This window comes from Solenopsis invicta, chromosome 16 (genome assembly GCF_016802725.1).
Source record: "Solenopsis invicta isolate M01_SB chromosome 16, UNIL_Sinv_3.0, whole genome shotgun sequence".
NCBI lineage: Eukaryota > Metazoa > Arthropoda > Insecta > Hymenoptera > Formicidae > Solenopsis > Solenopsis invicta.
The window spans coordinates 9,278,401-9,305,050 of record NC_052679.1 but is presented as its reverse complement, the minus strand read 5'-3'; the positions used below and the strand labels follow the sequence as shown (position 1 = coordinate 9,305,050).

Here is a 26,650-nt window from a genome sequence, read left to right as displayed (position 1 = left end):
TATATCAATATGCATTAATAATCTTATTTATTTTAAAGCTTTAAAACAAATACAAAATATCAATTACCTTATCATATCACCTAAATGTATATCCTGATTATGAATCCTTAAAGCCAGATACAAAATTGCCCACAATTTCGTAGGTGTAATTAAGTCCGGCCCTGTTTTATATCGAGTTGTCACATGACTTTGTTTATATTTGCTGCGTTTATATCTTGGTACTTTTTTTGCCATATTCTTTATTCTGCTAGTTTCCTCTTTAGCAGAAGAATTGAATTGTATCCTGTATTACACACACATACGCACACACACGCAAACGCACACGCACACGCGCGCGCGCGCGCACGCACGCACACACACACACACACACGCACACACACACACACACATACACACACACACACACACACACACACACACACACACACACACACATATATATATATATAGTTTCTCTTCAAACAAATTAAATGGTTTCTTAAAAAACTAATTTTAAATAAAAACGGATGACTTTATCGATTTCTACGATAATAAAACAAAATAATCAGACGTGATACATGTCAAAACATACAATATAACAAAATACAATATAAACAATTGAAATGCCTAATCAATCATAGCTAGTTCTTACTATTAGTGCTGATATTTATTATGTTTTATATCTTTTTCAAGTTCACGAAAAGCACCAAATAAATTTTCAGTCTTAAAACAGTTCTAAATTGAACAAGAAATGGTAATATAATATCACGTTATTAAATTGTAAGAAAGTTTAATAATAAATGATGCTGATTAATTTTACTGGTTGTTGCAAAGAATATCATCACTATCTCAATCATCACCTCGACCACTGAAACAGTGGTGATATTCTGCGCAACCGGTAAAATTAGTTTGTTAGCATCATTTATTATTAAATTTACTTTCAATTTAATAATGCGATATCCCGGGAAGTCCCAGGTTAAAGTGTTATTTTTCGCAACAAATTCTTTACAATTTTTAAAAGAAAAAGGGTTCTCATTAGCATCATTGCTACATTAGATGCTTGTTAACATTATTTATTATAAAATTGACTTTCAATTTAATAACGTGATATTACCATTTCTTGATCAACTTAGAACTGTGTTTTAAGTCTGAAAGTTATTCGGTGCGCAGTTTCGTTAAAATTTGATGAACAAGATATAAAATCACATTATAAATATCAGCTCTAAGATCTAGCTATAATCAATTAGACATTTCGATTGTTTAAATTAATATGAATTTCATCATCTTTTTTATCGCTACTTTATAAAATACTTTATAAATCAAAATCACTATAGATTTTGTATTAAATTAGTCAAACGATATAAACAATTAAGTGTCATTAAAAGTTATTAAAATATTGTTGAAAAATATAAAAAAAGGAAACTTTCTAAACAAGTAATGATGATTTATATTTTACAAAAAGTAGAATGCGTTATTTGTATAAATTAACATTTTCAAATTTGGTTTTTCATTTTCGCAACTTTTAACTAATTAATTTTATAAGGCAATAACTTTGACTTAATTTAGTTTAATAAAATATTAACTTATTAACTTTAGTATATATTCAAATTGCATACGCAATTCACATTGCCAAAAATTGAAATTGCAACACCAAAAACTAAAAAAATCTGATTAGGACAAAACTCTACATTATCATTTAAAGGAATTATACAAGTATAATTAAATCAGTAATCGGAGTTAGTTGCTCATTTCGAGCCGATTCCTGAAACGTCGCCCACTGTTCCCCCACTACCGCTCGCCACTCGACGATTAAGTCGACGATCACACGGCTGACGCTCTGCGCCAGGAACGTCTCTGACAAGGGGAGGATCAGGTGAGTCACCCTAGGATTTCGATCCCAATTTTTTTAGTTATTCTGGAGATGAAAAAAAAGTTTACGTCACCCGGCGTTTGATCGAATAGGCCTTAGTTTCAAAATAATAAATTTGTGAAAATTGGCCATACTGCGACGCGCCATATGAACCTTCCCGGTAACTGTTCTCCCAACCAGTGCAGTCGGCTCCGTGCGTTAGGTGTTTGCTTCACAATCGTAAGATCCAGGTTCGCTCCTGGATGTATGCAATAATTTTTTTTATTTCTTATTTTTTAAATAAGTGTATTTATTTATCTTGATGATATTGATATAGTATGCAAATTTCAAAAATAAAAAATTTAATTTAATATTACTTTCTAAACATTAATTTAAATTTAATTTGAAGGGAATTTGAATTCAGGTATGGCCAATTTTCAAAACAAATTTATTATTTCGAAACTAAGGCCTATTCGATCAAACGCCGGGAGACGTAAACTTTTTTTTGGTCTCTAGAATAACTAAAAAAATTGGGATCAAAATCCCAAGGTGATTCACCTGATCTTCCCCTTGTGAGTGAAAAATACGCTAGTAGTGTATTATTCGAGAAATATGTCGTAAAAAATTTTCTTTTTTACATAATTTTTATAAATAAAATTTTCTGTTATTTACATATATATTTTTTGCAAAAATATAAATGACAATAATGTACAATAATTAGAATTAAAATAAGTTTTTCGCATCACCTTTGAGGTACTTGCAGATTCATTTTTTAAAGTGATTTTTCCCATATATCTATTTGACTAAAAAAATGTCTAAGAAGATTATAAAATAGACGGCTCGAGAATGAAATATTTTAATGTAAAACATTTAATTAAACACGAACACAGGAGAATTAACTAATTTTCTTAAAAATTAATTTGATCTTCTATGTCGTTTCTGGAACATACATCATCTTTAACGCGGAGAAAGAGTACGATGCTAATAAAGATTTTAATTTTTTTTTTAAAGAAAAAATTCATCAATTCTTGATTTTATAATTTTGTCACTTAATAAAATGTTGCTTACTTCTTCAAGAGTTAAACAATTTTTAAACAACTTTATTGCTGCAATGAGGCATTTCTTTACAAATTTTCTTTTAGTGAACGGCTTAAAATTTTTTATAATTAAATTGCGTATGACGCTATAAAAGCTTCTACTAAAGATGTATTAATTATCGGCATAAGGATTCGAACCTTATGTTTGTAGGAACTACAACCTTTTTGATGAATTAATTTTAAAATCCCTCAATCAAATCAAATTTCTCCTTGTCCATATATTTTAAATACTCACTTGAATAATATTATGTCTAAAGATGGTATTTTTTACGCCAGATAACTACATAAAAGACAGGTGGTTTTATTATACAGGGTGTCCCAGAAATGCGTATTTTCCCGCTATGGAGAACATAAAGAAGATAAAAAGGATCAAAAAAATCTTATACCATTTTGTGATATTCGCAATAGTTAACGAGTTATAAATTAATAAAAATAGCGGATTTAGTCCCGCCCGCCGCCATATCCAACTTTACTTTTTGCGTTGTAAAAGAACAAACATTCATAGAATTATTATTCCTAGAATATTATATAAATATTATTAAAAATTAAAATAATATTAGTATAAATATTTAAAAAAATATTATTTAATACTTTTTAGTATCACAGAAATATTCTGTTAATGTTACATGTTCACTTACATATTCTTGTTGATGTATTACTTTAATATTCATGTAATATTATAAAAATATTCTTATAGTTTTGAAATTTAAAATAATAACTGTTTTTTATATAATTATTATAATAATAAATGGTATATTTAACTCATTTTTTTGTGTGGTACAAAATTTTACATACTATATTTTGTACGTAAATTTTATTTTATTTTAAGAAAATACATATTTATGTTAATATTTCAAAAATACTATTTAACATAATTTTAATTTAAATGATTTTATATTATAGTATATTAATTAGAATATTATTTAACATTAAATAATATTGCGCGCCTACATATACGCTCAAAAGTTTTTTTTTATGCTGTTAAAAGATTTCGTTTTGATAAGAATGACGGAGAACATTCACGATTCAAAACAAAGAACCAGCATTACGCGCCGTTCTTGCGCAGCCATTGCTGTTAGAAAACAACAACTCTCCGCGCGCTTGGCAACCACGAACGCGCGGTTGGATTTGGCGGCGCGGCGGTCGGGACTAAATCCGCTATTTTTATTAATTTATAACTCGTTAACTATTGCAAATATTGTAAAATGGTATAAGACTTTTTTGATCCTTTTCATCTCCTCTATGTTTCATCTCCCCATAGCGGGAAAATGTGCATTTCTGGGACATCCTATATAATAAATTAATGCAAAAAAAATTCCCACGTCTTGTCAAAAGATTACACGTATCTATCCATTCCTTAAATGCATTTAATGGTAATATTATACTAAAAAAAAGGGAAATAATGTTCACAAATTCACTATTATACTTTGCTTGTAGTATTTTTATAGCGCGCACCTACTCCTGTTGTGCTGATATGTAATTGTTTTTCCTCTTTCGCTGTTTCTCAACGGTTGTTGACCAGCGAGTCTCAGCAACACGTGTACGTTAAAATTCTTATTCCTTTATATATAATCTTATATCTTTATACAGGGTGTCAGATAAAGTTCGCCCGTGGTCTCGTGAGTTGATAGAACAAGTCAAATTGAGCAAAAAAGTTCATTACCATTTTTCAATATTTGCAATAGTTATCGAGATAAAAATTAATAAAGTTGGCAAATGAGCACGTACTTTCTCTACTCACGACACGCGGGCACCGCCCGTTGGCCACCAAACAGCCGTGGCGCGGTAAAGCGGGTAATACAGCCATTGCTGCTTCTCTCTTCTTACCGCACGCCTGCCACTGGTTCGGTAGCCGACGAGCGGTCCCCGCGTGCGGTGGGTGGAGAAAGTACGTGCTCATTTACCGACTTTATTAATTTTTATCTCGGTAACTATTGCAAGTATTGAAAAATAATAGAGGACTTTTCTGCTCAATTTGACTAGCTCAGTCCACGAGACCACAGGCAAACATTATCGGACATCCATATAATTTTTATATATGTATAATCTTATATTTTTTTAAGATTATTGAGTTTTAAGGATTCATAGTGTACGAGGTGTGATCAAAAAGTAAGGTGATTTTTTGAATTTCGCGCGCTCTGTACACTCTAATTTCAAAATTTATTTTTTCGTGTTGGTACACTCGTCACGATCATATGTTCACAGTTTTGACTATATAGCATGTGTTGTTTTTATGTGAGAGGCATAAAGGTTAGACTCGTGCTCAGCGATTTTTTGCTGTTGAAAATAATGGAGCAGAGAGTTTGTATTAATTTTTGTGTAAAAAATGGTATTAAGTGTTCAAAAACTCTTGAAATGTTGACAGTGGAGTACGGTGAGTCAATTTTGAGCAAAAAAATGTTTATAAATGGTATAAGTTATTCCAAGAGGGTCGAGAAAATGTTAACGATGAACCTCGCTCTGGATGCACCAGCACGTCAAAAACCGACGAAAATGTTCAGGAAGTGAAAGAAATTGTGTTGAAAAATCGTCGAATCACGATTAGAGAAATAGCTGATGATCTTAACATATCGTTTGGCTCATGCCAATCAATTTTAACGGATGTTTTGGGTATGACACGTGTGTCAGCGAAATTCGTTCCAAAACTGCTTAATTTTGATCAGAAGTAGCGTCGCATGAACATCGCTTAAGACATGTTGAACGACGTCAATGATGATCCTGATCTGCTCAAAAGGGTTATAACTGTTAACGAAACATGGGTATATAGTTATTACGTCGAAACCAAAGCCCAATCATCCCAGTGGAAGAGCCCAGGAGAGCCAAGACCGAAAAAGGCACGCCAGGTTCGTTCGAATGTGAAGGTTTTGCTCACAGTTTTCTTTGATTACCATGGCGTTGTGCATCAAGAATTCCTACCACAAGGTCGTACGGTAAACAAGGAGTATTACCTTGAGGTTATGCGGCGTTTGCGTGAATCAATAAGAAAAAAACGTCCGGAAGTGTGGAAAGAAAATTCATGGATTCTGCACCATGATAATGCACCTGCGCACACGTCGTTACTAGTGAGTACTTTTTTGGCCAAAAACAATACTATCATCATGCCTCAGCCACCGTATTCACCAGACTTGGCCACCTGCGACTTTTTCCTCTTCCCAAAATTGAAAAGGCCTATGAAAGGACGAAGATTTGCGACGATTGAGGAGATTAAGGCTGCATCGCTGAAGGAGCTCAAGGCAATATCCAAAAGTGCATTTCAAAAATATTTTGACGACTGGAAAAAGCGCTGGCACAAATGCATTGTATCAGAGGGGGATTATTTTGAAGGGGATAACATAATTTTGGATGAATAAATAAATATTTTTTTATAAAAATGAAAAGTCACCTTACTTTTTGATCACACCTCGTAAATGTGTAAAAACAAAAGATATTATTAACGTGTTAAAGCTATATGTGATTGTGCTACTACATGGGCTAAAAAGTCCCGGAATTTTGAAAACAAGCGTTTTTAGGACAAAGTTATATTTATTCGTCAACATAGATGCCTTCGAGTGCAACACATTTGGTATGTTATAGCGATTTTCCAACATTTCAATGCCTTTTCTGTAGTACAAAACGTCCAAGCCTTCAAAATACGCCTCGGTTTCCGTGATGACTTACTCATTCGATGTGAACATCTTTCGCTGGAGTCACCGCTTGAGGTTTGGGAACAAATAATAGTCGCTGGGGGCCAAACCTGGAGAATACGGTGGGTGAGCAATCAATTCAAATCGTAATTGGTCCAATTTGGCCATCGTTTTCAAGGACCTGTGTGACGGTGCGTTAGCGTGATGGTAAAGAACTTTTTTCTTCGCAATATGGGGCCGTTTTTTCTTTATTCCATCGTTCAATTTGTCCAATAATGCTGCATACTCTCCCGTAACTGTTCTTCCCTTATGCAAGTAATCGATAAAAATTATGCCATGCGCATCCTAAAAAACGGAGACCAAAACCTTCCCGGCCGAGCGTTGGTCTTTTGGTCGCTTTGGTCGGCTTTCGTGGCTTTTCAACCACTTTGCAAACTGCCTATTAAACTCAGGCGTATGGTAAAGAATCTACGTTACATCCATCGTCACAAAAAGTTAAAAAAGTCCGCTCAATTACGCTGCAACAACGCCAAACCGGCCATTAAATCATCAACGCGCTGCTGTTTTTAGTCGATGATCAGCAAACGCGGCATCCATCGCGCAGATAGCTTTTTCATATCGAAAACATCGTGTAAAATGTATCCCAACCGTTCTTTTGAGATGCCAACAACCTCAGCTAACTCGCGCAACTTCACTTTACGATCACTCAAACGATTCGATGCACTTGCCTTACGATTTCCGGATTCGTAGCCTCTTTTGGTCTTCCAGAGCGAGGTGCGTTTTCAGTGCTTGTACAACTCATTTTAAATTCACTAAACCATCGATAAACTGTTGTTCTCGAAGAAACAGATGTGGGATAACATTTCATTGATTGTTCAGGAGTTTTTCCCATCAAAAAACAATGTTTGATCAATATGCGATATTTCTGTTTTTCTATTTCTTTTTACGAAAGCAAAGGTAGCGACACTTAAACGACTGTAGCTTGTAAACAAATGAACAAAATGTCATAAAACTTCACACATAAACTAGTGATAGATAAACCTCTCGAAATAAATCATGTTCATTTTATAGTGGCGCCACCTACTGAAAAATCCCGGGACTTTTCAACCCATGTAGTATATGTGATAGTGATACGTATGATAGATAAAGTATGGATAAATACGTGCAATCTTTTGATAAGACGTGAAAATTTTTTTTTGCATCAATTAACAATAACACCACTTGTCTTCTATGAATCATCCGTTGTAAAAAAATATAATGTTCATAAACATTATAATATCAAACATTCGAGTAATTATTCAGAATATGTAAACAAGGAAAAATTCGATATTGAGGGCTTAAAATTAGTTTATTAAAAAGGTTATAGTTCAAATTCTTCTATCAAAAATGCTACACCTTCAGTAAAAACTCTTACAGCGTCATACGCAACTTCAAATTTAAGTGCGAAAAATTTTAAGCCGTTTACTGAAGGAAAATTTATAAAAAAATGCGTCATCACAGCAGTAGAGTCGTTCGGAAATTCTGTGACTCTTAAAAAAGCTAGCAGCATTCCATTAAGTTACAAAACTATAAAATCAAGAATCGGAGACACTGCTTTTTCTTTAAAAAATAAATTAAAATCTTTATTAGCATCTTGCTCTTACTTTTCATTATGTCTCAATAAATACACCAATCGGCATGTGAGTCAATTGAGTATTTTTGCTCGAATCGTGAAAAACAATTTCTCACGTGTCAAGGAGCTTTTAGATGTAGTCCTATTATATAATACAAGGAAAATTGATATTTTTAAAGCTGTTAATCAAACTCTTCAAAAACTTGATATAGATTTTTCGAAATGTTCGACTATCGTAATCGATGGTGCAAAAGCAATGGTAGGTTCAAAAAATGGGTTCTTCGGTCAAAGAAAGCAGTGAGGTTTAACATTTCCTATTATTCATTGCATTATATACGAAGAAGCATTATGCAGAAAAGTTGTAAAATTATGCACTGTAATGCAAAAATTATTAACGTAATTAAAGGCAGTCACAAATTCCTTTTTCATTAAAAGTTTCAAAACTTTCTTGAGGAACATAACGCACTTTTAGATGTGCCCCTTTATTGTAAGTTCGGTGACTCAGCGCAGAAAAATGTTTAGAAAAATTCTACGCAATAAGAAAAAAGGTCTTTCTTTTCTTGCAAGATCAGGTTTCTACTGAATATAATAAATTTAAATTTTTCTTTGAAGATTTAGATTCACTTTACAAATTTTTTTTAATAACTAATATGACAAATCATTTAAATACTTTAAATTTAAAGCTGCAAAAAACTAACCAAACCATTTCGTAATTCGTTAGTCATGTCGATTCTTTCCGCACAAAATTAATATTATTTAAAAATCATTTAAAAAATAATTTTCATTTTTTCTTTCCTGCCAGATTCTCTTTAAAAAACACGACAAAAAATGTAATTTTAAAAACCAATTTCATGTAATTGAGTCTTTAATAGTCTTTAAGTCAACTTAACACGCGTTTCAAAAGGTTAAGACTAATTTAATTCTTTTTGAAAATCCGCTCACTGTGCAAATCAAGAAACAAAGCCTAGAATTTCAGAAAAAACTTTGCGATTTGCAGTGTAACGTTTCTTTAAAAGCACGACAAAAAAAGGGAGTTGAGTTCTACAAAATTTTAGATGTATGGCGTTATCCATAACTTAGAAATTTTGGTCTTCAAATTTTTTCTATGTTTGGATCTACATATCTCTGTGAATGCTCCTTCTCTAAAATAAAGATCATAAAAACGGATAAACGTTCCTGTTTAAATGATGCATCATTGTCTTCATTGATGCAAATTGGTACATCTACAATCCCCGTGGATATATCATCTTTAGTATCGTTCAAACAACCCAGAAGATCAAATTAACTTTTTAGAAAAGTAGTTAAAAAATTTATTCTGCGTTTTACGCAGCAAAATGAAATAAAATATTCTGTGCTGTCGGCAGTAAATTGTTGAAAAATCTATTCTGCGGTTTACATAGTGCAATGCGGACTTCCGTTTCCGGTAGCAAGAGTGATTGACGTGTGTGGAGAGTGTGATTGATAAGCAGATGTTAGGGGATAAGGTGAGACGTGGTGGAGTGCGAGGAGGTGAAGGGAAAGGGAAGAGATCAGACGGAGACGCGGGAAATTTAAAAAAGGAAAAGATAGTAAGATAGGAGAAAAACGGAATGAAGAAAGGAAAAAAGAGGAAGATAAAAGGAGATAGGAAGGCAAAAAGAGGGGAAAGGGGGGGACAAGAGAAAGGTGAGAAAACCGAGCAAAGCAGAAGATTTGATGAGGGTAGAGTATACAGTCTGCCGCTGATAAATGCGTTTAAAAGAAGAGAGAAAAGGAAAGAGATAGATGCATCACAGGCAGATATTTTTAAAAAAAGTTTAAAGATATTGAGATCGCCGGAAAAACAGCCGGAAAAGCAGGAAGAAAGAGGGTTGAGTAAGATATTAAGGGAAGTGAAGGAGGGTTTTAAGGAAATTAAAGCAGAATTAAATGAGGTGAAGGAAGAGAAAGCATAGATGAGAGAGTGGATGGAAGATATGAGGAAAAGATTAGACAGTTTAAAGAAAAGAGTGGAAGAGATCGAGAAAGGTAGGGGGAGGAAAGAGAAAGAGGAAGGGGGTGAAAAAAAGGAGGAAAAGATAAAGCAGATAGAGAGAAGGAGAAAGGGAGAGATGAAGGAATTAGAAGAAAAGATGAAGAGAATAGAGTTAGAGAGAAAAAAAAGGAAAAGGGAAGAAAAATATAATCATAAAAGGAGTGAAAGCAAAGAAGAAAGGGATAGAAGGCTTAAAAAATAGAAGAGATAGTGGGGGCGACGGGGGTGACAGCAAGCGTGGAAGAGATAAGAAGTATAGGGAAGAAAAATAAGGAGGGAAGAAAAATGGTATGGGTAAAATTAGCAAGTGTAGGAGAAAAAATTGAAGTCATGAAAGGAAAAGCGAAGCTGAGGGAAAGAAGGGAGTGAAGAGTAGATAATCTGACAGAAAAGGAGAGAAAGATAGAATGGTAGAGACGAAAGAAAGTGGAAAGGATAAAGGGGGAAAGTAAGAAAGTACCATAAGAGTAGGATATATGAAAATATGGATTGAGAAGAAATTATGGGTATGGGATGAGATTAAGGATGAGTTGAAGGAATGACACGGAAAAGAAGTAAAAGAATGGAAGAGGGGATAGAGGAGGGTAGAAGAGTGGAAAAAAAAGGGATTTTTAGTAGGGTGTTGGACGGAGGGAGAGGGAGAGGGAAAAAAAATCTAGAAAATGAGAAACATAGAAAAAAAGGAGGAATAAAAAAAAGAAGATAGTAAAAAGTATAAGATAGGCTTTTGGAATATGGCAGGCATGAAAAACAAGAGAAGGATTTCAAGGAGACTAAAAGATTGGAATGTGATGTTCCTGAGTGAGACTTGGTTACAGAAGAAAGGATGGAAAAAAGTTCGAAAATGGCTGCCAAAAGAATACGTGTGGGAAGTGCAAGAAACGGCAAGGAAAAGTAAGAAAGAGAGGACAATGGAAGGAATGATTATGGGGATAAAGGAAAGGATGGGGATAGAGAAAAGGATGATAAAGAAAGAAAAGAGGGAGGATTACAAGCAATAAAAGTAAATTTAGGGGAAGAGTGGTAGAGACTAATAGGAGTGTATGTGAATGGAAATTTGGAGGAAAAAAATGGGACAGCTAAGAGAGTGGATGGAGAATAGAAAGAAAGGAGTGAGGGTGTTAATAGGGGAGGGGGGGGGATTTCAATGCTAGAACAAAAAAGAAAGGGAAAAAGTAGATGAGAATAAAGAGAGAGGGGTAGAACAGGGAAAGAAAAGCTCAAAAGATGAAAAAGTGAATAAAGAAGGAAAGAAACTATGTGATAATATAGGAGAATTGGGATGATCGATTTTGAATAGAAGCGTAAAAAGGGATGAAGAGGGGGAATGGACGTATACAGGAGGGAAGGGAGGGATCGTAACAAATTACGTGATCGAGAATGAGGAGACAAGAAGGAAGGTGGAAAAGATGAAAATGGAGAATTGGGAGGACTCCAACCATCAGCCGATAACGGTATGGGTGGAGAGAGGAGGACGGAGGGAAGTAAGAACCGGGAAAAAGAAAGGAAGAGAAAAAAAAGGTTTGGACGGAAAAGGGAAAAAAATTTGAGGAATACTTTGGGAAGAGGGATAGTGATGGTGAAAGAGTAGGGGAGGTTTGGAGGAAAATGAAGAGTAGAAGGCATTAGAAAGAGTAGACAAGAGAAAAAGGAACGGAGAGGATGGTGGGATGAGGAATGTAGGGATAGGAAAAGAGAGGTTATGGAAGAATTAAAGAGGTGGAGAAAGAGAAAGAGAGAGAGGAAAAAAAATATAAGAAAATGAGGAGGAGATACAGGGAACATTGTGAAGAGAAGAAATGGGAGAGGAAATAGAAGGTATAAGATCCAAAAAAGATGTGTAGAAGGTAGTAAATAAAGGAAGGAGAAAGAGAAAGAGAGTCAAGGAAGGGATTGAAATGGGGGAGTGGGAAAAACACTTTAAAGGGGGGAGTGGAGTGGAGGATAAGAGGAGAGGTAATGGAGAGAGGGTTAGAGGAGGAAGAGATTAGTAGAGAGGAAATTGGTAGGGCAATAATAAAATTGAAGGACAGAAAAGCGGCAGGAGGGGATGGAATTACGAATGAAGTATGGAAATATGGGGGAAAAGAAATAAGGGAATGGCTGTGGGAGATATGTAATAGAGTGTGGAAGGGAGAGGAATGGCCGGAAGATTGGAGAGAAGGGATAGTGGTACCGATAGTGAAAAAAGGGGAAGGGGAAAAGGTAGAAAACTATAAGGGGTTACGCTTACGCAAATGGCGTATAAAGTGCACGCGGCGGTTTTGGCGGAGAGATTGAGGGAAGAAGTGGAAAATAAAGAAATATCACCACCGAGTCAAACGGGATTTGGGAAAGGGGTAGGAACGATAGACCACATATATGTGTTAAATTATTTAATAAATAAGAAAATAGCGGAAACGAAAGGCAAAATAGTAGTGATGTTTGTGGATATGAAAGCAGCGTTTGACTCGGTGGATATGGAGATACTGGTACAGACAATGAGGAGGAAGGGAGTGAGAGAGTCTGGTGATGAGGTGTGGGGAAGTTTTGGAGGAGATAATAAGTAGAGTAAGGGTGAGGGAAAGAGAGGAGGGAAACTTTTGGACAAGTAGAGGAGTGAGACAGGGATATGAGCCCATGCATGTTCACACTATTGCTAGCGGATTTGGATGAGGAATTGGAAAAGGGGGGATGGGGGAAAGTAAAGATGAAGAAAAGAAAAATCTATTCCCTGGCGTATGCGAATGATGTGGCGGTGGTGGCAGAGGATAAAACAGGAATAAAAAGGTTGATAAAAATATTAGAAGGATATGTAGAACAGACAGGATTAGAAGTAAATGTGGAGAAAACAAAAGTGATGAGGTGTAGAAAAGGAGGTAAGAGACAAAAAAAGATAATATGGAAATAAAAAAAAAATAAAATAAAGTGAAAAAGTATAAATATTTGGAGTACGTGATGATGGTAAATGGGGGACAGAAAGAGCATATAGAAAAGAGAGTAAAAAAAAAGCGGTGATGAAAAAGGTATGGGGAATAGGAAAGAGGAAATTTGGAAAGGACTGGGCTAGAAGGATGTGGTTATTTGATAGGTTAGTGTGGACGGTAATTAATTATGGTGCAGAAATTTGGGGATGGAAAGAAAGGGAAAGGGTAGAGAGGATACAGGCAGGTATTTCAAATGGGAGTGAGAAGGTACACACCGGGGTACATGGTAAGGGAGAAGATGCAGAGGGAAAAATTAAAGGAAAGGGCAGAAATGAGGGCATAGAGTTATGAAAAGAAACTGGGAGAAGACAGAGGGGGAGTTGGCAAAGTTGTGTGGGGAGGAGATAAGAGATAGAACGAAGGAGGGAAAGATGATGGAAAAATGGAAGAAAGAAAGGAGAGATTTCTATGAAGAAAAGAGGAATATCAAGGAGATAGAAAAGTTGAGAAAAGAGGAAGGGTTAAAAGGGGAAGAGGTGGTAGCAAGAGAGAGAGAGAGAGAGAGAAGGCGGCAAAAGAAGGAAAGATAAGAAAGAATTAGGACAGATGGCATAACAGAGTGAAGGGGAAAGGAGTGCCAAAGTACTTGAAGAGGGATTAGAAGGAAGAAAGATGGAAAAAAATTGCAAGGTTTAGGTTTAGGTTAGGAGACGATATGAGAGGAGGTAGCTATTGGGAAGAAGAAAAGGAAAGAAAGTGTAGGATATGTGGATGGGGAAAGGAAACGTGGGAACATATATGGGAGGAATGCACGGATTGTGCAACGCAATAAAATATTCTGCGCTGTGCGCAGTAAATTGTTGAAAAATCTATTCTGCGTTTTACGCAGTAAAATGCAATAAAATATTCTGCGCTATGCGCAATAACCTGTTAAAAAATGTATTCTGCGTTTTAAGCAGTTAAATATATAAAAAAACATTCTACTCTCCCTTGTTTGTATTTGATTAAGTATTTTATATTATGAAATATTTTAATCTTGAGCCGTATATTTCATTTTCTCAGATTTTTTAGTGAACTAGGCCTTCTGGGTAAACCATAAAACATAAAACATAAAAAAAACGCATCTGCAATAGTACCTCAAAGGTGATGTGGAAAACTATTGTTTAAATTCTTATTACCGTACATTATTGTTATTATAAAAACTAAGTTGAAAGAAAAATTTTTTACAACAAATTTCTCGAATGGTACGCTACCAGCGTATTTTTCATCCAGGGACGCTTCTGATGCAAAGCGCCTGCCGTGTGATCGCCGGCTTGACCAGTGATTAGTAGTAGAGGGGCAGTAAGTGTTGCTTCAAGAATAGGCTCAAAATGAGCAAACTCCGAGCCCGTAATTTCATAATTAAATGATTAAAGTTTCAGAAATCTGTTCAGTATTAAGTACAATGTTTTTCTTTTTTATTCTTTCATGATAAGTGTAACAAACTTGGAACACAACATCACAGAATAATATTAGACATTTGTTCAAATAACAAAAATTAGGGCGTATTCAAGCACGTAACAGCCATACCCAATATTAAATTATAAAATATTATAAAATTTAATATTTTTCAAATAATACAACAAATCTCTTAAAATTTTGTTCACAATGTTTTTCCCAGCATATGTGTATATCGCAAAACAATATTTTTTTCTTGATGTTGCATTTCCAACTAGTAGATACACTTTTAGTAGATACACCAAAACAATAAGAGATAAAAAGAGTGAAATTATAATTTTTATACATTTAAATCTTATATACTTGTTTCTTTACCTCATACTTTCACAAGATTGTTTTGTACTGGAGTGTGTACTATATACACTTTGACTAAATGTACTGAGAACATCTCTTTCTGAGCTTGTTTGTAACTGCATAAATCTATCATAGTCTGCAGTAATCATAAGTTTCTAAACACAAGACACATTACATTTATAATAAATTTGTATAAAACACATCTTACAACTTAGCTATTAGCATTTGTCAAATCATACTTTATTCCTATTTAATTCTCTCAAGGAAGTTTCTTCATTTAGACAGGCAGAAGGTATGGAATCTGCTATGTTATTTGTACTTTTTCTCTGCTTTTTGGATTTCGTTTGCGACAAAACTTTGCCATATATAATTTCAGCATCCCTATAAAAATATATCATTATTTATTATTCTCAATAGCGTTAGTTTAAACTTGAGAATACACTAATCCCTTGATTTACGTAATTTTTATACATGGTCTCAGTTCTAGGTGATCATTTTATACAGTCAAAAATCTATCTTCCTATATCAAAAATTTAAAATAATATCAAAAATATAATCAATATATCAGTAGTTTTTATATAATAAACTAAAATAAAAATTGGTTCATAATAAATACTGATATGATGCAACATCGATATACGATTTGTCACATAAGTGTCGGCTAGACTTTAGAAGAAACTACTAAATGGCTTCACTAACTGAGATATTTGTTAAATAGTAGGAGAGATTACTATTCTTTGTGCTTACTATTGTGACAAATACGTGATTTTCAAAATAATCATATATTGAACGTTTTGAGGTAGTGTTCTATAGGCAATACAAAAGAAAGATCGCAATTAAGGATCAAAATTTGTTTGAGAAACGGTTGAAATTGGTCTATCTTTATTAGGTCTGCTGAACTCGAATATAAAGCTTAAAATTTTTCAAAATTTGAGGAATTTTGTGAACACAATTTTTTACTCAAAAATCTTATTTTGTAGTTAAATATTTTCTGATGATCAAATAATAACTTCAAAAAAAATCTTTTCTTTTCAAAAAGTACTATTCAAATTAAGAGGCTTTTCGTCAAAAAGTACTTTTGAAATTATGATGTTGGAAGTTACAGTACCACTTGGAAGTTACAGTATTATTCCCAGTAAACACCAAATATAAATGTTATATAACGTGGGAATAACACTTAATATAACAGTTGTTATATACAATTTATATTAAGATTATACCGAATGATCCATTTTAAAGTATCCCCTAGAATATTTCAAAAACTAAGCATTTTCAGCAAAAATGTTTCAGATAAAAGTTATATGGTTTCGAGGGGGACATAAATTGGTGTTATTAATTTGACCTTGAATAGTTGCTTAAAGGCCACGTGAAGGTCACTTTCAATTTTTTTAATGGAATAGCCTACTTTTTATTACATATTCTTGTAGCTTAACTCGAGACGTTTTCAAAACACTATAAACAGTTTTTTTGTTAAGTATTTTTCGAGTTGTGAGGCTTGAAAGTTAATTTTTCAAGAATTACACTTAAGATCAAAAAATTAAAAAAAAACAGGTGTTTGATATTTTTTTAAATGCTATGTAATAATGGCTATATGTTTTCATCATACCGCCGGCTTTAGCGTTGCCCGATGTACACCGCGAGGAGGTAGCACGGTCGGATTTTGTACATCATGTAGCCCTTGAAAGGGCTGATGTTATAATTGATCTTTTTAAGCAATAAGATGCTCAAAAGTGGCACCGTTAACCTGTTGACGAAGCTGGATTCGGCGTTGAAAATGAGTAACAGTATACAGAAAAGTATCGCGTGTAATATTATTGCACGCTATTCGAATTCTTTCTATCATATCGGCTCTGGTGGTTGGTCTTTCTCGATAGACATAATCTTTGAGGAAGCCCCACAAGTAAGTCAGGAGCAGTTAAATCTGGTGACCTTGATGGCCACTTAATTGGACCTCCTCTGCCTATCCACTTTTCAGGATACATTTCATTAAGGTAGTTCCTCACGACGTGGGCAAAATGTGAAGGAGCACCATCTTGCTGAAACCACATTCTCATTCTTGTATGCAGATCAACGTTTTCTCGTAAAAATGGAAGATTGTCTCTTAGCAGTCGCAAGTAACTTTCAGCGTTGACAGTGTTATCAAAACAATAGGGATCAACGAGGTAGCTATTTACAATTCCGCACCACACATTGACGGTCCAGCGGTGTTGATAATCTATTTGCTGCATCCAATATGGGTTCACGGGGGCCCAGTAGTGGCTAATGTGTCGATTCAATGATCCATCACTGTGAAATGTGGCTTCGTCAGAAAACATTACGAACTTGAAAAAGTTTTCATCGTTTTGAATTTGCTGTACTGCCCACTGACAAAACAATAACCGTTCTTCGTGATCCTGCTCATTTAACGCTTGATTCAAGGACAAATGGTATGGGTTGGACTTCCAAGTATCTTCGTGCAGTCTCTCTTGGGATACCAATTTGAATTTGAATTTGGCGCGTTGATATGTTAGGATTCAAATGAACTGCTGCTAAAACTGTAAGAAAGCGCGCATTCATACAATAATCGTCGATCATACGTCGTTTTCGTTGTCGCCGACTATTTCCTCTTCAAATTCTTGATTCAATTTTGCGAATTGCGAAAGCATTCGGGTGATGCAGTCGCATAGGATATCGTCGACAATACAATACTGCTGCTCTTTTATAAAAACGGTGGCATTCTCCTAGAACAAAAAGAATATCCACGATTTCATTCGGAGAGTAATCACCCATTCCGCCCGATTCTCAGATGATGTAAATCTAACAATTTGTTCAGAAATCGAAGTAACAGATAATGAAAACTTTTACACACAAGGAAGACACAAAACAAAAGACTTTAATGACTTTAAGGTTCAGATGTAACTACTTGGATGTAACGTGGATACAGTGTGAATACAATGTAAACACTCATGTGTCCTTGAACCAAGCGTTAAATGAGCAGGATCACAAAGAACGGCAATTGTTTTGTCAGTGTGCAGTACAGCAACTTCAAAACGATGAAAACTTTCAAGTTCGTAATGTTCTCTGACAAAGCCACATTTCACAATGATGGATCATTAAATCGACACAATAACCACTACTGGGCCCCCGTACACCCACATTGGATGCAGCAAATAGATCATCAACACCGCTGGACCGTCAATGTGTGGTGCGGAATTGTAAATGGCTACCTCATAGGTCCCTATTGTTTTGATAACACTGTCAACAGTGAAAGTTACTTGCGACTGCTAAGAAACGATCTTCCATTTTTGCTAGAAAACGTTGATCTGCATACAAGAATGAGAATGTGGTTTCAGCAAGATGGTGCTCCTCCACATTTTGCACACGTCGTGAGAAACTATCTTAATGAAATGTATCCTGAAAAGTGGATAGGCAGAGGAGGTCCAATTAAGTGGCCATCAAGGTCACCAAATTTAACTGCTCCTGACTTCTACTTGTGGAGCTTCCTCAAAGATTATGTCTATCGAGAAAGACCAACCACCAGAGTCGATATAATAGAAAAAATTCGAATAGCGTGCAATAATATCACACGCGATACTCTTCTGCATACTGTTACTCATTTTTAACGCCGAATCCAGCTTTGTCAACAAGTTAACGGTACCACTTTTGAGCATCTTATTGCTTAAAAAGATCAATTATAACATCAGCCCTTTTAAGGGCTACATGATGTACAAAATCCGACCGTGCTACCTCCTCGCGGTGTACATCGGGCAACGCTAAAGCCGGCGGTATGATGAAAACATATAGCCATTATTACATAGCATTTAAAAAAATATCAAACACCTGTTTTTTTTTAATTTTTTGATCTTAAGTGTAATTCTTGAAAAATTAACTTTCAAGCCTCACAACTCGAAAAATACTTAACAAAAAAACATTTGTTTATAGTGTTTTGAAAACGTCTCGAGATAAGCTACAAGAATATGTAATAAAAAGTAGGCTATTCCATTAAAAAAATTGAAAGTGACCTTCACGTGGCCTTCAAGCAACTATTCAAGGTCAAATTAATAATACCAACTTATGTCTCCCTCGAAACCATATAACTTTTGTCTGAAACATTTTTGCTGAAAATGCTTAGTTTTCGAAATATTCTAGGGGATACTTTAAAATGGGTCACCCGGTATAATTGTCTCTTGTTTACGCTATGTAATTCTGTAATGAAATAGTTATATTGTCCGTTATCTTCTGGCAACAACAAAATAACAGCAATGTAAGTGTTATGTAATTTGTTATATGATAAATTTTGCTCTACGTTTTACTACTGTAAGTCATCTAGACATAAATTTATAACTATAGATTTATTCGCGTTGCTTAAGATCTACAAACATTTTTGCACTTAAAGTAAAATATATATTTTAGCGTAGGGGGAAGAAGAAAGGGGGGAGGGGGAAAGGAGAAAAGAGATGGAGAGAGGGAGAGAAAGGGGAGAGACAGAAGGGGGAGGGGAGGGATAAAGAGGGGGGAGGGATGGATAAGGGGGAGGGGAGAAAAAGAGGAGAAAGAGAAGAGGAAAGGAGGGAAAGAAAAGAGAAGAAAGGGAGAAAAAGAGGGATGGAGTGAGGGAGAAAGGGGAGAGGAAAAAAAGGAGGGAGGGATAAAGGGGAGGAATAAAGAGGGGGGAAAGAACGGGATGGATAAAGGGGAGGAGAGAAAAAGAGAAAGAAAGAGAAGAGAAAAGGAGGGAAAGAAAAGAGAAGGGAGAAAAAGAGGGAGGGAGTAAGGGAGAAAGGGGAGAGGAAAAAAAGGAGGGAGGGAGGAAGGAAAGGAAGAAAAAGGGGAGAAAGAGGGGGGAGAGAAACAGGTAGAGAGGGGGAGAAACAGAGAGGGAGAGATAGAGGGAGGGGGGAAAGGGAGGGAGATGGGGGAAAGGGAGGGAGATGGGGGAAAGGGAGGGAGATGGGGGAAGATAGGCTAATGAAGGGGGAGGAGGGAATAAGAAAGAGAGAAAGAGAGGAAAGGGGGAGAGGGGGAGGGAGGAAGAGAGGTGTGGAGAGAGAGGGAGAGTGAGAGGGGGGAGACAGGAAAAGGGGCCGAGGGGAAGAAAGGGGGAGGAAGGAGAGAGAGAGAAAGAAAAAGAGAGGCCGTAGAGGGGGTGGAGAAAGAGGGTGAGAGGGAGAGAGGGGGGAGAGATACACAAACACACACACACACACACGCACGCACGCACACGCACACGCACACATATATAGCAGGAGAAGGAATAGGAGATGGGAGTGTGAATAAGTATGAAGAACGGAATAAGTAAAGAATGTAAAAAACAAGAAATTGTAAATGGAAGCGAAAGTCACGAAGTTGGCGGTAAAGAGAAAGAGATATTTAAATTGTAAGTGCAAATATGCGGAGTGAGAGTGGTGATACAATAAGCAAGGCGTGCGGCAAGGCAATGCGTAGATTAAGTGTAGTTTAAGTTAGTTGTAAGTAGAGTTAAGTTATAATAATAATAAATTTGTAAATACATGTAACCCCAAGGAAAACATTAAATATACATACAATTTAAAAATATAGAATTTAAATGAAGTCTCGTCCGCGGAGATCAAACCTAAGACTCCGAGAGTAGCAGTCAACGTCCTAACGCCGCACGCTATACCGCTGATTTGACAATCATTTTTCTGTACTATACAGGGTGATTATTAATGGTTGAAACAACTATTTACCATACTTGTTCCAAGAGATGACTTACTAGGTTCATTCCATAACATTTTTTTTTAAGAAACGCATATCATCTTTATTAGATTACACAATTTTAAGATATTTATTTTAAGTAAATACTACTTAGGTTTGAATAAGAGACTTTGTAGAAAATATTAATACATATCATTTTGATTTAAAAAAAATGAAGATTTTTAGGCGCGCGCGCACACACATAGGCGCCTTTTTTTACCTTTTTTGAAAAAGTAATTTTGTACTGATATAAATTACATGGAGTGCAATCGGTAAGTCGTCTCTTATGGTAAATAGTGCCAATCATTAATAATCACCATGTAGGTGCTTGAAATATTTAATCGTCATTTACCTGAAAATGCCTAATATCCGCAACTTACGACTTTACTACAGTAAAAGTTTGAATGAATACATCCATAAAAATTTATTAAAATCGGTGACTCGTTGATCGCGAGTTTTTCTTGTAAGCATAAATTAAAATTTCAACATGAATTTGATTGAGAAAATATTCAAATTGTTATTAAGAAAAAATCTTTTAGAAAATAATATCAAAAACAATAAAAAGACAAACTCACGGTTTAAATTTATAGATAGATACGGAGTTATTGAATGTATGATACAATTCTTGACAAGTTAGAGAAATCTTAATGCCTTCCCCTCTTAGTATTCACTTGTCATATTGAGCTTTATGTTTATATATTTACATCCACGATCATCGATTCTATCTCAGAAAATTGTCCAAACTGAGAAGTCGCCATCTTTCTACATACTCGCAGTTCGTGATTAACGACTAGAGCTTATTGGTCGTTACGTTAATCATGAACTGTAAGTATGTAGAAAGATAGCGACTTCTCAGTTTAGAAAATTTTCCGAGGGACAGAATCGATGATCGTGGGTGTACATGATCTCTCATATTCATTTTAACTTAAGCGACTTATACCCAATCTCAGAACATATTTGGCAATTTTCTATACGTAAATCTTTTTTGTAAACACAACTTACACAAGAACGCCTTTTACAGTCACAGCTAGATCTTCGTGCTTATATTGTTTGTTATTTTATATACTTTCCTCAAATTCAATAAACTGTGCGCCAAATTGTTTTTTCAGTCATAACACAGCCCTACATTGAACAAGATTAAGTAATATCACGTATTATTAAAATTGAAATTAATATTAACCCTTCCCCCACCCTGAAAAACTAAAGAAATTTTCTTTTTTGTAAAATTTGTTAATATGTCCATATTTAATATTTTTAATTTATTATAATTAAAAAATATGTTACAAATTTCGTAATTACATTCAATATGTCATATTTGGTTGATCTATTTCACATTCCTAATAACTGTTCAAATTCGCTATTTTTTGCTAACAACGTAACAATTTGATATGTCCAAAAGAACTCACTGTTAGAACGACAAAAACGTCGGTTATGATAACACAGCTGCTTCTATATTTCAAAGGTACAAAACATAATCAATTTTCTGTACTGAAGTAGACTCAAAATGTGAGTCAAAACGTAATTTATTATAATGTGCGTTATTAGCGTTTATAGTAAGCCTTTTGCAATCAATTATATAAATAAATACAAAATTAATTGCACAAAAATATCTGCTAGTTTTTATTGGTCAATCTACCTATTATTAATTTTTGTTAGTCAATTAAAAATAAATTATTTTAATAGATGCTTTAATAACAGTTTGATAAAAGGGGTATATTTCTAACATGAGAAGACCCTGAGGCTACAGCGCTCTACGCAGCTGGGTCGTCTAGTCTCGAGCAGTAGTGAAGAGATAATAGGCGTCGTCTCAAAAATCAGCCCGAGGTGTCCATTTTGTTGCGAGAACTGCTTTAAGGCTCCTGACTCCTTGCATGACCATATTGAAATCGTGACATTGTAAGCGAGAAATAACACCTAAGTTTTAGCTGTGTTATATTTGTAAATAAAGAGAATTTTAATAAAACAAAATAATAAAATCGCTTTAAGACACTTGTAAAAATGAGCCTCGACTATCCTTTTTCCCCCTACAATCAGTAAATAATAAAAAAAAATCTATAAAGCTTTTTTCAGGCTTATTCAGGCAGAAAAACTGTTCTTCTACCTAAATAAGCTTCATTTCATAAGTTTTTTTTACAACTATTAAAGATTAAGCTAAAGTTTCAGCCATGGCATAAATAAAGAAAATTGGGATAAAACAAAATAATAAAATTGCTTTGAAAGTACTCGTAAAAATGAGCCTTGATTTATCCCTTTTCCGCTTAAAAGTTGGTTTATAATAGCCGTAACCGTAAGAAATTAGCCAATCACGATCGATTTATAGAAGAATAGTCGACTATGATTGGTGAATTTCTTACGGTAACGGCTATTATAAATCAACCCAATAGTCAGTAAATAGTCGTAAAAAGCACATAAAGTGAAACCTATTCAGACAGGAAAACATAGCTGTTAAAGCACATAAAGTGGAGCCTATTCAGACAGGAAAACACAATTGTTGAAAGGAGCGAAAAATGTTTTTATGTATAAAATTCAAAGAAACTTTACTTGCGGCCCATTTTTACAAATTTAGTAAATACGAGACAAATCACATTTTCACAGTAAAACACATAATAAAATATACAAAACAAAATTTCATCGTCAACGTGTCACATTTCATGCCTGTTAATTTTAATTTTGTCCACGACGGTAGATCGCCACCGTCAACGCAGAGTTTTCAGCTATGGCGCCAGAAGCCTTAAGATTTTTAATCTTATAGATTTAAGATAATACATAATATAAATAATACAAAGACTAACTTTTAAAGTAGAATATTCCACCATTTCCCAAACCTGACTTTCCGTTTTGATTTTCCTCAACTCTCTCTCCCATTTATTTTTCTCCTCCTTTTTTCTCTCTACTAATTCTCTACTAACATTCTAATCTTTTATCTTTGTATCTCTGCATACATTCCTCCCCTCTTCTTCACTTCCTCAATGCCTTTCTCGTCCCTCTTTTCTTTGCCTTACATTCTTCATTCCACCAACCTTTTCTTATCCCCCCCCCCTCTCACACACATTGCTACCTCTCTTCAAAATATTATTTACCTGATCTCTCACCTCCTCCCATATTCTGCCCACCTCCCCCTCATCCATTAGCAGCCCTAGCACCTCTTTAAATTCTTCTTTCCCCTCCTCCAACCATATCCTACTCCTCTAATCTTCCCCTCTCCTTTCCGCTGCTCTCCCTTGCCCCTTCCAATTCACACTACCAATAGATGGTGATCCGAGTCTATACGGTCTTCTATCACCAACCTTCTATTTTTTTTTATCTCCTTAGTCTCCATACTTCCTGTTACATAATCTACGATTATCTTCCTCCCTACCCCCATGAAAGTCCATTCCCCATAACCGTCCTCTTCTATATTCCCATTAAAGATCGCTCCACCCCACCTCCTCTATTCTTCTTATCCTTCCTTCCTTATTCATCCTCTTATCTCTTTATTTTCTTCCTCTCTCTCCCTCTTCCCAATTCTGCTCCTCTATTCCTCCACCTTCCTCCCCAACTCTGGTATTGAAATCTCCCCTATTATAGTCTTTCCTCCATCTATTCCTTCACTCTTTTCATCTTTTTATCCATGTTTCCATTAATACACCCCCACTATCCTCCAATTCTCCTTGTTCATCTCTACTTTCATCTCAATTATCTCCTCTTTCTTCCTTGCCTCTACTTTCCTTATCTCTAACCCCCCCTTTATTCCTAATACCATTCTCATCGCTCTTCATTTTTTTCTCCTTTTCGCCCATTGCATTTCCCATCTATATCCCCTTGGAAAAAAATCTCTAGTTCTTATCCACCCCTTTTCATCTAACCACGTCTCGCTCATTATAATTACATCCCACTTCCTAACTTCTTTCCAGATATCTTCCCTCTTGTTGGTTATCCCCGCTACATTCCCTGGCTAAAATACTATTTTCTTCGTTATAAAATACTTTAGTTTTTCTGGGGAAGGAGGATATTATACACAATTCTAAAAGCATTAATATTACTATTTCGCCTTCATGACTGTGTTTCAAGACAAACAAATATGCGGTGCGCAATTTAAGTTGGAAATTGTAAAAAAATTATTATTTAGCACCAAAAATCGCTGACTGACACAAACTTATTTGTTTCATCAGTCCAAAATAACTTATTATTATTTATTTATTTATTTATTTCTATTCTGGATGTCAAATAGAACAAAAAAAAAGAAAAAAAAAGAAAATTTAAAATACTTAGTTGTTCTCCATGTAAATTTCAACTTGAACAAAATCTGTCTAAAAAAAAATATTTTACTCAAGTTGACAAATAAAAAAAAACAAAAATAAAAATAAAAACATTCATCTAAAAAAGTTCAAAAAATACCTAAACGTTGATTAAAGCCTTTACGTACTCTTACATGCCTAGATGTCTAAGAATACGGAAATGTTATTACAAAAATAAAAATATACACTACTCAAAAAAAAATAGGGAACACTTTCCAGACACCAAAAATTAGGCTATTTTCAAATGACTGTAACTCGGTGAAAAATCATCGCAGGTAAAAAATAAAAAAAGCATTTTGAAGCTTGAAGATCGAGCTTTAACGTTCTACTAGCAGATTTTCAAAATTCTTTTAACTTCCTTGTCTTACGCAGTAAAAAAGCACACCTTGTTTTGTTCGTTAAAATTTTGTATGTTTGACACTTTGCAGATCGACCAACAAATTTTTTTTCGAATAATTCAAGTAAAATTTCATAAACTACAACATTTTACCTATAAAATGCTTTTTTAAAAATTTTTCTACGATTTTTTTTGACCGAGTTACGCAACTTTGAAGCTAAACCTGCATTTTTTACAAATGATATCCGTACTCCGTGAAAAATCATCGTAGACAAAAAATCAAAAAACCATTTTAAAGCTCGAAGTTTCAGTTTTAACATGCTATTAATAGTTTTCAAAAATTTTGTCAATTTCTTAGTGCTATGCCCCAAAAAAAATACACTGTTTTTTCCTTAAAATAACGTATATTTAACAGCCTGTAGCTTAATAAAAAAATTTTTCTCGACAAATCCAATGCAAGTGCCATAAAGTATGACATTTTCTCTACAAAATGATTTTTTTAAAGTTTTTTCTACGATTTTTTTTGACTGAGTTACAAGACTTTGAAGATATACATTTTTTACAGTACATTTTTCCGAAAAATGACGTCTACCGCCGACATTAGCATTACCCAATGTGCACCACGTGGAGGTTGTCGGTCGGATTTTTGCACATCGTGTGTGTGTGTGTGTATATCACAGCAGAGATAAGGACCCCGCAGTTCGTCACTTCTGTATTTAATGACTCCAAACCCTCTCTGCTGTGTGTGTGTGTGTGTGTGTGTGTGCGTGCGCCCGCATGAGTGTTCAATAGTGTGTATTTCCTCCTCTCTAATCAATTACTGCTTGCAAGCGTCCTCGCATATTTATACATCTTGCAATACGATCTTGCGGAATGTTGTGCCAAATTTCCGTTAAAATTTCTTCCAATTCTTCTAAATTTCGCGGCTGTTCCTCGCGACGCCTTAATCGTCGTTCCATTTCATCCCAAATGTGTTCGATTGGATTTAAGTCCGGGCTATTGGCGGGATGATTTAACAGTCTAATTGCGTGTCGTTGAGAAAAACGTCGCGTTATATTCGCCGTATGAGGTCGAGCGTTGTCCTGCATAAAAATAAAGTTCCGACAGGTTCGATTTAATAGCAAAACGTGTGGTCGTAGAATAGTAGAGTAGAGCTTGGTTACGATATCAAGACACGGGAAATTACACGAGACGTGAAAGTAGTGGTCGTTCTCGATTAACGACAAATAGACAAGATCGAGCCATTGTTCGTTATGCATTAGAAAGACGAATAATTACCGCAAGAAAAATTCGCGATGACATTCATTTGCGCCATGTGTGCGAACAAACAATTCGCAACCGTTTGAGAGAAGCCGGTCTTCGTTCTCGTGTTCGTGCACAAGTACCAAGACTCACACTCGTACATCGCCAAGTACGTTATCAATTTGCGCGCGATCACATAAATTGGACCGCTAGGGATTGGAGAAATGTT

The 26,650-nt window shown here is 35.0% G+C and overlaps 1 protein-coding gene across 2 annotated transcripts in view; it reads right to left on the bottom strand.

The window, feature by feature from the left end:
* The window catches only part of LOC105201074, a 45,011-nt gene that overhangs the window by 11,131 nt on the left and 7,230 nt on the right, over positions 1-26,650 (bottom strand). For both annotated transcript variants that reach the window (XM_039459212.1, XM_039459213.1), the window contains exons 4-6: positions 15,111-15,252; positions 14,893-15,026; positions 68-283 (exon numbers count right to left, since the gene is read on the bottom strand). In XM_039459212.1, the coding sequence (XP_039315146.1) occupies positions 68-283; positions 14,893-15,026; positions 15,111-15,252 (492 nt within the window). The remainder of the gene's footprint in view (positions 1-67; positions 284-14,892; positions 15,027-15,110; positions 15,253-26,650) is intronic.